The 12,470-nt window shown below is 36.0% G+C and overlaps 1 protein-coding gene across 2 annotated transcripts in view; it reads right to left on the bottom strand.

The window, feature by feature from the left end:
* LOC123322991 (protein Shroom) overlaps window positions 1-12,470 on the bottom strand; it is a 280,868-nt gene that overhangs the window by 57,258 nt on the left and 211,140 nt on the right. For both annotated transcript variants that reach the window (XM_044911146.1, XM_044911144.1), the window contains 3 exons: window positions 12,099-12,236; window positions 6,295-7,196; window positions 4,071-5,297 (listed from right to left, as the gene is read on the bottom strand). In XM_044911146.1, coding sequence (XP_044767081.1) covers window positions 4,071-5,297; window positions 6,295-7,196; window positions 12,099-12,236 — 2,267 coding nt within the window. The remainder of the gene's footprint in view (window positions 1-4,070; window positions 5,298-6,294; window positions 7,197-12,098; window positions 12,237-12,470) is intronic.

Below are 12,470 nucleotides of genomic sequence, written 5' to 3'. Positions count from 1 at the left end.
CACGCATTAAAAAAAATGTAAGCTTTATTCATAATAAGCTTATTTTTTATTAACGTCCAGCGAGGGAATAATGTGGAGAAATATAATATCGAAATATATGTAATTGAATACACTGCTGCACAAAACCGCGTTGAAGTTAAACAAAAATGACCATAGCACCATTGTATAAAGACCAGTGGTCTTTATACAATGATACCACCATTATTCGTGTCTTGACAGGTTTGAAAAACTGAAATTTGCATTAGGTTCATCCTTTCACTATTACCACAAATTTTTAGGGACGGAAATTTGAAATCCGATTATCATTTATATCCGACTTTATATCTTTGGCTTAAAGGTAATTTTGAAATATGACGAACATTATCATATTAATGGTTTTAGTAATACTTATTCAATATACTGAAGAACTGATGAAAAAATGAATTTTTCTTACTAGCGTTTCGAAAGTATTACTTTCCACTCGCATTGACGTTTAGAAAGTAGTAGGTACTTTTCCAAAATCGTGCGGAACAAAGCCCTGCTATTCCCCTATGGGGGAATGATTTTTATGACATGAAGCCAGTAACTTTTTTATTCTGATTAAATATATCTCATTTTTCGACCTATTGAAAGAAAAGTTACTTTCCTTTTAAAAATAAACATAAGATGAATAAATAATACACGGAAATCTGTTTTGAGAGCGGGGACATAAATTTCAAAATTTCTTTAGAATTACCCATATATGTATTTGATTTGTCGGTTCAAAAGGTATATACAGAAAAGTATCCTTTTCACACTTACACGGAAGCAAGAGCTGTCTGTCCTGGTAACTTATTTTTGGTCGGTATCACGTTTTTAGGGCAGATGTCGAATATTGGGAATTCTGCACTTCAACCTGATGGCCCAGTTGGTATCCACCTTCCCGGAAATGCAGGGAACCGAAACTGAGTTCGTTTACGAGGCCCAATTTGTGTCTTTGCCGCGCGCAAGTAACGGACAAATGCAGAGTTCTCCGTTAATGGAACCATCCACAGACGAATTTCAACTTACCCGGAATTCCTCCTTAATTCACAATTAATTATGTGTGCTCTCAACTATGTACACAAAGAGTGAAGAACTCTACCTCGTATTCAACTTCCTTGGTAAATTACCCTCTAGTAATGAATACTAAAGGAGAATTTATATGTATTATGCACTTATAAAATAAAACCATCTGATTGCCGTGGTACAAGAGAATTTCGAGAAAACTTCTGAAGTTTATAAAAAGATTTATTCTTTCAGAATCCTTTATAGAATAGAACGGCTTCCAACTATTCTAACGTCTTGTATCGGCATGATGCACTGTTTTCGAGAAAAATATTCAACAAATGGTTGTTGCCTCGTGTGAAGTGGTTTAGACATTTTCCACCCCAAAGGTTGCCAAAATGTTGTCATTATTCGCCGATTCACCAACAGCGACTTTCTACATGAATCCTCATCGATAACATATGAACTTTCATGAGAGCCATTCTCTTTCCACTAGAAGATTTCCATCAATAGTCTTTTGTACTGTTTGACGAAAACAATGGAGGATCCAAAAACAAATAGTGCATACCGAAACAGTTCGAACCTAATTTCCGATTGACATCTTACATTCAGATGAATAGGAAAATCTCCGTAATTACACTCTATACGACGAAGAAAAGTACTTGGTTCCTTTGAAGGTGGAATGCTGAAGACTTTTTCCGAGTCGATGAGCATGGCGAATTGCATGGATTCTTGGTGAAACAGAACCGGATATGGGCCGGAGTGACTGGATGGTTATATGCATGTCTGAAGAAATTGCTGGAATGAGTAAAGAAAGAGTTGAATTTTTTCCAATATGTAACATTCCTTCCCGATTCAGTAAAAAGTGGAGAAAAATAGTAGTAGTCAATCTGTCATAAGTCTCTCGTCCTAACTCTCTGTCGAGAATGTGATGATCATTATTTAATACAACAGAACAGCTCAATGTATGGAAAAACTGCAACAACTTACAGACGTGACTGTTGCATGGATTCGAGGCTGGAGGATAAAACCTAACCCAACAAAATCGAAGTTTATCATATTCAAGCATAACATCAAGGCCAACTTCTCTAGTATTGAAATTGACAACAACACAATAAGCCCTACAAATGTCTGCAAGTATCTAAAGCCCGTTTGCAACAGCCGAGAATTCTCTACAAAATTCTCGCAAGAAAACGGCAGAGATTATTTAGTACGCAACTCAACAGAGAATTCTACCGAAAGTGCGTATGTAACGGTACATAATTCACGGCGCATGAAATCTCGAGTAAATTTTCTAGAGAATTCTCGGCTGTTGCAAACGGGCTTAAGAATATAGCTCAGCTTTGAAACACACACAAAATTCCAAAAAACAGCAGCAATCACAAGGGCCGGTCACTTTATATCACTCAAATATAAAAACTTAGGCATCAATGTTAAGGTTGGCAGTTCAATTTATAACATGATATGCCCCTTTTGGAATATGGACACATAATTATTCTAAATTCTTCCAAATCATCACTAAATATATTAAGTAGAAGTAGCAGAAAGAACAAGTTTGTGAAAAATCACCAAAATTAGACACCCCAACAACCCATTGCACAACCCTAACCATCCAAACAATCTTTTATACGAATCAACAAAAGTAGAGCCAATATTTTATTGTAGAAACTAATTAAGAGATCTGCATATTATAGAAACGAGAAACAAAGTGAACAAATATAATTATCTAAGTGTTGATATTTATGAATAAATAAATAATGATACGCACTTCCATCCAGAAAATGTTGAGAAAGGTGCAACTAAAATACATGTAACCCCTAAATATAATATTGATACTATCGGAAAAACATCAGTTGAAAATGAACCCTATAAATTTCAAGCAACGATGAGATAATAAAGGGTATGATGGAGTTAAGAACAGGTGGAGAAATAATATCTATCTATGACACTTAAATCTACTGACAGATAATTTTTCTATCCCTCAACTGTTGCAAATTGAGCAAAAAAATTGATTTATGCGTTGCCTTTGCCCTCCCCTAATCCATTACTTTGCCCCTTAAAAACCAATCTCTGTAATGTTTTGGTCTTAACCCATTTTAATTATTGTCTCATATATCTTCGGTATTAGAAAACTTGATCGTGTATCATATATACTGAACGTTAGGTATAAAATGGTTGAATATATGTAGGCGAAATCAAAGTTGAGGTAATATCCATGATTTGAATACTAAATTTATGGAAATGATACCACCCACCATATAGATCGGTCTTTCTTTTCAGAGATCATTTAGTTGATTTTTATTATCATTGGGAGCACTTTATTTTCTGCCTCCTCTACAGTAACCTTAGCAAGAAAGCTATTTCATAAGTCAATCGCAAAAATAAAGTTGAATCTTTCATATTTTATCCATATGGAGTATTGCTCTTATTTTTGTTATACTTTCGCAGCAAAATTTCAATTATAAACGCATTTTGCTCAATTGTATTGATGTGGCCGATACTTAACCCGAAAATCTATAATTAAAAAATCGAAATAAAAATTTAACGACATGATTTTCACTAGCATGAGTTACTTACCAACGTCACGTGTTTCGCTATTACAGTAGCAAGGAAGTACATAGTTTACCTCACCCCTCTAAAGTAGTGGTTAATTATTTCATGTTAGTGAAAATCATTGTATTCAGTTTTTACGAAATATGTCATTCATTTCACATTATTATAAACATCTCATTGTCAATCAGCAGAACAGAACGAAACGAAATAAATGGTAATGCTTTGAAAATCCACCCAATAAATATTGCCCTAATTAAAATTGATGGACGTTAAAAAACACGAGTTCCAACTTGCAAAGAGAAATAATGGTAGGTATAGATAGAATTTTGAGCTCCGTATAAATTGAACGTATACAATCACCGCAATACAAAGAGGTGTATTATGAGTTGCATAACCTTAGCTTCGACAGAATTATACCAACCCGATCGAAATGAAGGAATAGGACCTACCTAAGAAGAATTCGAGGTATTGCATCACTAAAATATTTCATACAAATTTCAAATCCAACTCACCTTACTGAAGATCTAACATCTCTGACATCTTTTGGTGGAGAGGACCTAAGAGGATAATTTCTATCGTGAGAACTACTAACTCTCATGCTCTGGTTGATCCTCATCTGCCTAGGCTGCAACGGAGGAGGATTGTCACCGGGATCGGCCAACGAGGATCTCCTCTGCAGATCCGTTGAGGACCTCTTCTCTTGTATCATCTTGGGCCTCAACGGCGTGGGGAACTGTTTCGATGTGTTCACGTCCTGACTGATCGCTATGTTGCCCATCCCGTTCAGAACCAATTTTTGAGTGGTCGGGTACTTGGTATCAGATCTCTCTGCGTAACTCTTCTGGCTGAAGTACGTCGAGGAGTTATCATTCTTCGTTTTGTCAGAAACCATCACGTTGTACGGCTTGCTGCTCACCTGGTGGAATATCTGTTCTGTCGGTCTGGTTTTGATGGAACGACAACCAACGCTCATGAAGCTGTTATTATTCTCCGGCAATCCTACGGTTTGTCTTATCGGAGATTCCGCTTTCCTCACTTGAGGCGAAGCGAACTGACCCTGTGACTTACACTGCTCGTTGAAATCTTGATCACATTCCGGTGGAGGCGGCGGTAAAGGGTCATCACAATTGAATACTTCATCTTCTAACACGGTAGGAGGTGAGGGAGGTGGTAAATCCGGACTAGCCATTCTGTGATCGTGAAACAACTCGGGAAAAGCGTTTCTGAGTTGCGGATTTTTGGGAGGCCTTTCTGGAGGTCCTTTCGGTACCCAATCATCCAGGGATATCGATGGACCAACAATGATTGGACCGAGTAGGTCTGCGGACAGACTACCGCAAGAATTACTATGTTGGTGCTTCGCAGAAATCTTCGACATCGCCTCCGTCATCTTAGATTCCCTGGAAGCTAAACTGCTCCTTTTAGAATTTGTTCCAGAGGCATAATCCGAGGCCGATGAAGCTCTTCTCGATGGTATTTGGACCTTGATTCGTGGCGGAGGTTGCGGAACGGCGAAAGATGGTTGGGACTGGGCCAGTTGGGGTTCGGAACGCCAGTTGTTTTTGGTGTTATTGGTGTGATGGCGCTCATAGAAAGAGAGCAGAGCTTTCTTCTGGATTGCTTTCAGGGTTGGATCTGGTATCTTGTGTTTCTTGTCCGGATCGAGGTAAGAATATTTTTGTTGCTTTTCAAGTTCGCTGATCCTGTCTGCGATAGAAGGCATGGACTGTAGTGAAGATCTGAAAGAATGAATTGCTTCAGATGTTGAAATTAAGTAGGGAAAAGAAGTGTTTTGGTCCTAGGTTCAACAGTGTATTTTGTATTGAATGGAGTATGGTCCATTAAATAATTATTGACATCCCAGTAGGCCTTAAAAGTGCAAACCCAGCATAATATCTAGTCATAAAAGATCCCCAATGATTTTTGTAGTTTTCTCACAGAACTGAAGTAGAAATATATACCTAGTTAGGTAAATTAATCTATAAGAATATTTAAAATATGGATCAGTGTTCATTTCCAATTAGATAAAATCAAAAGACAACTTCCACAAAATATTTTAATAATTTCACAACAATTGTTTAGCTAACACTATAACTTCATCAGGTTGTAGAAGTTTGAAATAGATTAGCATAATTACGGTATATTTATTTGAGTTATTTTCATCACTCATCTTAGAGCTGCTATTTGATTTTGAATTCATTCTTGAGAATCATATTCTCATTCGATTTTTGGTTTGTAGTCCAGGTTCAAAAATGATGATATACTAAAAGCAGGTTCCATAAAACTTTGATTGTCCGATCAACGATTTGACAGTCACTCGATTCATAAAACGAAACCACTCAAACCTTTTCATTTCTGAATTTATTGAAGAAGTAGCAATTGAGAATAATTGAATGGACGTATAAACATCATAATTTTATGCAAAAATAATATTCTGAATGATCAAGACTGAATTATCGATTGAAAACAAATTGACGTCTATTCGTAAATCAAGCGTTGATTCCCGATCAAGCCTTATGAAACCTGGGGTTAGTCGATTGTAGTTACTTTCCAAAGCATTAGTTTGCCATACGTTCTTAGCAGCTCAGATTTAGCTGGGACAGATTCATCTCGATGTTTGAAACATACTTTGAGATGAGAATCGAGAATTTTCTGATTCGAAAAAACAATTTGATTATTTTCTACTGAAACATTTTTCAAACCAAGCCGGTTTTTCCTGAGAAAACTTTGAATTACCTATTAGAACTCGAGGATGTGTTGACTTCTTTTTCTTGAACAGTGTATGTATTCAGAGCGAAAAGTTTGAGTTTGTTTGTATTATTATTTCTGGTTTCCCTTTCCTTCCAAACGTCCTGGGAGGCTTCGGAACTGATATAAAGCACACTTTCCGAATGGTGTCTTTGCGGGATCTGAACCCTGGCACTATGCGCGATCAACTGACGTGAACTAGATATAGAAGAATTGGCAAGATGGGTGCAAGAACTACTGGCTACCGAAACGTCACTGATGGAACCGAGCCATTTTAGAGTTTCGCTTGAGGAAGCACTACCAGAACTTGTTGTCACAACACTGTCTCTACCCTCATGTCTCAAGTTCTGGTCTTGTTCAGCCTCGTCCCAAGACGAACTGCGCACCACGGCATGACTATCTTTCCTCAACCTATCCAAGAAAGGGGTGGCCGTAGAATCGGTGCTGGAAACGTAACTATGGTACCCTTCGGACTGCGCATACGATAACTGTTTCTGGTGCAGGTGCGTCAAGATGCTTTCGTCGCTCTTGGAACTCATGGAATTGAACAGAGAGTCCTCGTAATTCTTATTGTACTCCATGAACTGTTCCAGTCCGGACTGGGTGAGATGCTGGTGTTGGAGAGAATTACGTCTCTCCTCGTTGAGGTTGAACTGTATGGGTTCTTGGTTGTATATTCTGGTATAGTGTTCAAGATCTTCTTGGGTTAGTTGAGATTTCATGGCGATGTCTCGTTCTGGAGGTGATGGCACAGCGTAATTCATGTCTCCAAGCGGTTTACCGTCGTGGTCCACTTGGGGTAAGTATATGCGTTCGTTAACTTTGTCGTAACGAGATTCGTAGGTCTCAGGAGGGATCTTCTCGCATTTTTCCATCACAGTTTTCAGTTTCTGGAAAAAAGAAGAAAATAAAGAAAATTAGTCGTATATTAAACACTTTACCATAACGTCCATAACATTACAAGAGAAACTATTTCACCAGAATGAGTGAATCAGATTTTTTTTTGTATAAAATGTTACAAATTCTCAATTCTTAGGAACTGTTGTTGAATATTTTTTTTAATAACATGGGAATGTTTTTTGACTCATTTCAATGAGGAGAATGTCCTTCAGTATCTTTCCATAGCACGACTTTACGGTGTCTCAATAGTTTTTGTAGATGAAATAGAAGCTGACTTCGAAGAATAGAAAATGGACAAATTTCTTTAGATCGGTTTGCTGTCCACAAAATTGAATCCAACGTCAAGTTTCACAGTTCAGAAATTCTCAGAAATTTCATTCCATTGACTATAATTCTAGTGAATTCTAACGATTCTAACGATTGGTTATTACAAACACAAATGTAACCAATACTGATTCCACTTCAGGATGGAACAATAAAACAATAATATTTTTCATGCTTACATATGGAGTTCTCGTAAATCCAAAATCTGTGATACTGATGCAATGAATGATTTATAGTTGCAGGTCGATGAAAATTTCTCAGTAAGAAGTAACTTACAATACTTTGAATTTTAATATTGAATAATTTAAATACATGGTGTAAATGACTATTTGCGGAAAACTTAAGGGATGATTCCTTGTCAAAATATAGAAGGTCTTTCATGTAATTATTTTTACTCGAAAGATTCTTATTCAGAAATTTATTTTGTCAATTTTGTATTTTTATTCCCTGTTTTTCTGAAGTAGGGAAAGAATGCCCATAAAAAACTCCAAGAAAAATGAAAATATGACCTAATTCACACAAAGAAAACAAGCAAGTGAAGACGTTTTTACCCGCGTCCATTAAAAAATGTGACTAGAGAGACTATTTTCATGGGAAGGTAGTGGACAAGTATGAAAATAGTCATCATCGGAAAAAAGGAAGAGTGGCGTATGTTTTGATTTAAATTATCTAGAAACATTTTGAAAAGACGCCTCTGATGCTGTATGACGAAAAACAAATATATTTGTGCGAACTCTGCGTGAATCAAAATTAAAAACGACGGTTTTGGAGATATTTAGGAAGGAAAAAAATTTGTTCGTGAATTTCAATTTTAAATTTAAATTTCAAAATTTGCACGTTGTGAACTTGTTTCAAATGACACACTCAGTATATCTTTGAAGCGTTAGATAGCTAATGTAATGGGCGTAATGGCAATTCAACAGTGTGCCATACCTTGTGAAAAATAAACGGTTTATGAATTATTGGGATTCTTGTAAAAAGGTGAAAACGCTAGACCACTCTTTTTGCAATATTTTTGCTGGTTGACGTTTGACGTTTTTTCGAAAAAATCTTCACTCTTTCGAACATGTAGGAACTATTATGTAGGATTGAAATGATATTTGCTGTCTGGATGTTCATCAAAACTCAACATTTTCAAATTGTTACCTAAATTTTCTATTATTTCAGTCAATTCTGCGTATAAAAAGGTTGGGTTGGTAACCCAAATAAATCATATACATAGCTGAAATGAGAGCTTTCAGATTTATCAAGGAAAAGCTTGAAAAATAAAACCAGCAAATTCGAACTGCCTGATCACTATGTGAATCCATGCACCGAAGGAAACTATAGTTCGATGTTTCGATATTTCATGACTTTTTCGTTCGGAATGTTGACAGTCCAAGAACAACTCATGAAATGTTAAAATTATTCATTGAGACATCGAATTTTAATTTCCTTCTGTGGTTTCCAGAAGTCACAGAGTAATGAGGTAATTCATTATGAACGTTCGATAGGCCATTTACCGTGAGACACCCTGTATACCTTTATACCAATAAAACCACAATGCATCTTCTGGTAGGTTTGTATAATATTGGATGATTTTGTGAACATTATATTTGAACAGATAAAAAGTAGGGTATTTTGACAAAGATTTCAAGTGAACAGCTGTACCTGGAAGCACTTGAAGGTACTAATATTTACTGATAATTGAAAAACTCAATGATAGATAGCCCAATTTTTATCGTCTTGTGGTAAATCAATTGCAAATATCACTTAGATAAAAGTGCGACGATAAAGAATAATTCGAGGTCGAAGATTTCAGTCTTTACTCTTTATTCCAACTCGGAAGAAGAGGTGGAGCGAACACCTAGTAATTAACAACGCAAATCTTCGTAACGTACAATTAGCGTCTATTATTAAATGGAACTATGCGAATCCATCGGCATTGTTTCTTTTTTGTCCACTTCGTATTCCAATGAAAAATTACGAACTGCTTCGAGATGTTGAGAGCCTGATACAGTTTGCTGATGAGGATAGCTAATGCGTATATAGAATCTTTGTCTAAATTATATACGGATGGAAATATAAATAATGAACAACCGCTTAATGGGAATAAGAATAGCTGGTAACGAAGGCAAAGATTTACGGAGGCATTGTTATTGTAGACGCTCTTGGTGAATAATGAATAAAATGTACATAATTGTTTGTGGGGTGCATGAAATCATTACTTGAACATGTAATTATTATTGTACTATCGAAATCCATTCAATTGTCCAAGCAATGAAGAACCGGTTTTTATATGAACGCCGTAAGCATACAGAATTTTGTTTGATTTCTTGTATGGTTTCTGGGACCTTATATTTTTCGAAGTACTGAAACGAATGAAATTAATTTCAGATCAACATTATTCTACTCTTCACAAGCTAGACTGAGCAGAAAAAATTATGCGGAAAGTCACATTTCACATTGTCTAGAATACATCACCAGGGTAGAACAGAACTAAATCCTGTTTCATTCAGAAAATTCTCGACGACAATAAATATGTCAAATGTGATTGGTTCAGGCCCAGTTGCAGGAAAGTCCATTAAGATTTGATGACCTATCAAAATTTAAAACTGTCATTTTTGAAGGGGAAAATGGAGGATTAAGATTTTAATGAAGTATTAAATTTTAATGGACTTTCCTGCAACTGGACGTATGTCGACAAAATTAATGGCGGAGGTCTAAAGTGTTAAATGATAACCCTTAGCAGTGTTCGACTGTGTAATATATACAAGGTATATTTAAAGATGGGGCTGTTTTTAGCAGAAGGTAGAACTGGTCAAAAAAAGGTCTCTCACTAAAAATCTCCTATACAAAACTTTCAATATTACAAAGTTAAAAAAATATTCAAAATGATTACCCAAATAGTTCCTAATACGACCCTTAATCATTTGATGTCTGAATTATAGTAAAGCAATGGGAAAAACTTATCTCGTGATGACTGACTCAACCACATGCTTTCGTTTAGGATATTGGCAAGTTCGATTTTTACGTGGGAATGAAAATGGAAACTTAGAATTTCCGAATTTTTCTCATTATTTAGTAAATTCATGTTTTGTTTAGTTTTTCCGAGAGTTTTTCCGATGCCGAATTCACCTTCGTCTGTCCCGTACTTTTAATTTAATGAAATTTTGTCGAACTTCTAGGACAAAAAAAGTTAACTAGAAATAATACTCGTATACAATGATGGAAATTTCAAATACATACCCATACGATTAAAAACACAAAAGTTTTTGTTGTGTACTTTTGATTTTAATCATGTATTCGTAATTTCCATCATTGTATACGAATATTATTTCAAGTCAACTTTTTAACCCTTATTTTATGGCAAATTTGAAGATCTTTCTGTTGTAAATGTTTTATATTCTATATCTTCATTTGTGGTTATTTAGATCTACTTCCTTTGTTAGTTTTGTTCTTTTTGTTAAGCCTGAAGAAGGTGAAAAATATCACCGAAACTAGTTTTTATTTGTGTTGCCTCGGCCAAAAATTCCATTTCTAAAAACCAGAAACATTACGCAGTGATATGTCCTCAACATCGCTAAAATTTATCAGCAGTTCAATGAAAACTCGAATGAAAATATACCTTATCTCAAATACATTTTATTCAGGTTAGTACAATGGAAATTTCAAATATCACAAAATTCTCGGTTGATGACCTTGATGACTTTTGAGCATTCAACATACTCAATGCTATGACATACCTTTACTCAGTTAGAAACAAAACAGGACTGCCAGTATTAGTGAATTTTTTGTGTCAGGGGTTTAATCCATCAAGATTTAAGATAAATCCAACTCTATTTAATGTCTTATGCACTCAGAAACACATGAAGTATCTATTCTCCTTACAGGCAAATTGTACCTTGTCGACGTCTATGGAGAATGTGCTGAACAAGTAATGTTTTAAATGCGCCAAAGCACCCCTAGTGGCTAATCATCGAACTAACTGAACAAGTATGCGCCCTGCGGTGTTTGGAATCGCAAAGTTTTTTATGTTCTGTGATTTTTAGAAGACTGTTACATGTGGTTGGCTATCAGTCAGCAGGCACATTATAAATGATAATTAACAAAGGTACCTACTCAGACAACAAGAAACCTGCTGTGATGAATAATAAAAAACGAAACTAATTGAGATACACAATATCCATTCATATAAAGATCAAACTTTACACCAGTTTTCATAGTGATCAGTGAAACCTTAATTATGATAACGCCGATGAAGCAAATCGAAAATACCTCTGGCAATGATTTGTGATTGTGACTGAAGTAGGCCACATGAGTTGCAGACCAATATTCTGCTCATTAAGAATCGTTAAGCGTTTGGCGCCACCGCACATTACCGATAGGTTAACGAAAATAATTGTCCCGTGTTAATCTCGAAGACATACGATACCGATTCCTGATACTTATCATAACATGCAATCATTCCGGAGGAGTACACGTCAATAACTCAATGTGTTCGCCCCCGCATGCATCCATATCCAATATATTGACCTCGTTAATGACTATGCGTTACAAAAATATCCTCGTCATCGTCTGCTACATACCTGTTGTTGGGTGTAGGTGGAGTGCTGTTTCTTCATGTATGGCCTGCTGTATGTGACAACCTTCTCCTTCGGATAGTTGGTGTGGTCTGTCCATGATTTCGAACGATGAGAGCCACCGCCTGGTGGATTTCTGAGGGCCTGGATGAGTGACATAACATTATCAACGAGTGTATCTTATCAAATATTCAGTAAGACACGGTTGTAACGATTCAAAGTCTACTGATTGTATTTTCTGGATATACAGGGTTGGGATTAAGAATACAATCAAATCAAAATGTTCAAACGCAAAAGACGATATTTGTGAAAATTTGCAGGCAAGTATACAGGGTGAGTCTTTGACTCGTACAAATATTTCAACAGTAGATTCTGGAG

Source organism: Coccinella septempunctata, chromosome 1, assembly GCF_907165205.1.
Source record: "Coccinella septempunctata chromosome 1, icCocSept1.1, whole genome shotgun sequence".
Taxonomy (NCBI): domain Eukaryota; kingdom Metazoa; phylum Arthropoda; class Insecta; order Coleoptera; family Coccinellidae; genus Coccinella; species Coccinella septempunctata.
This window is presented reverse-complemented; position numbering and strand designations above follow the sequence as displayed.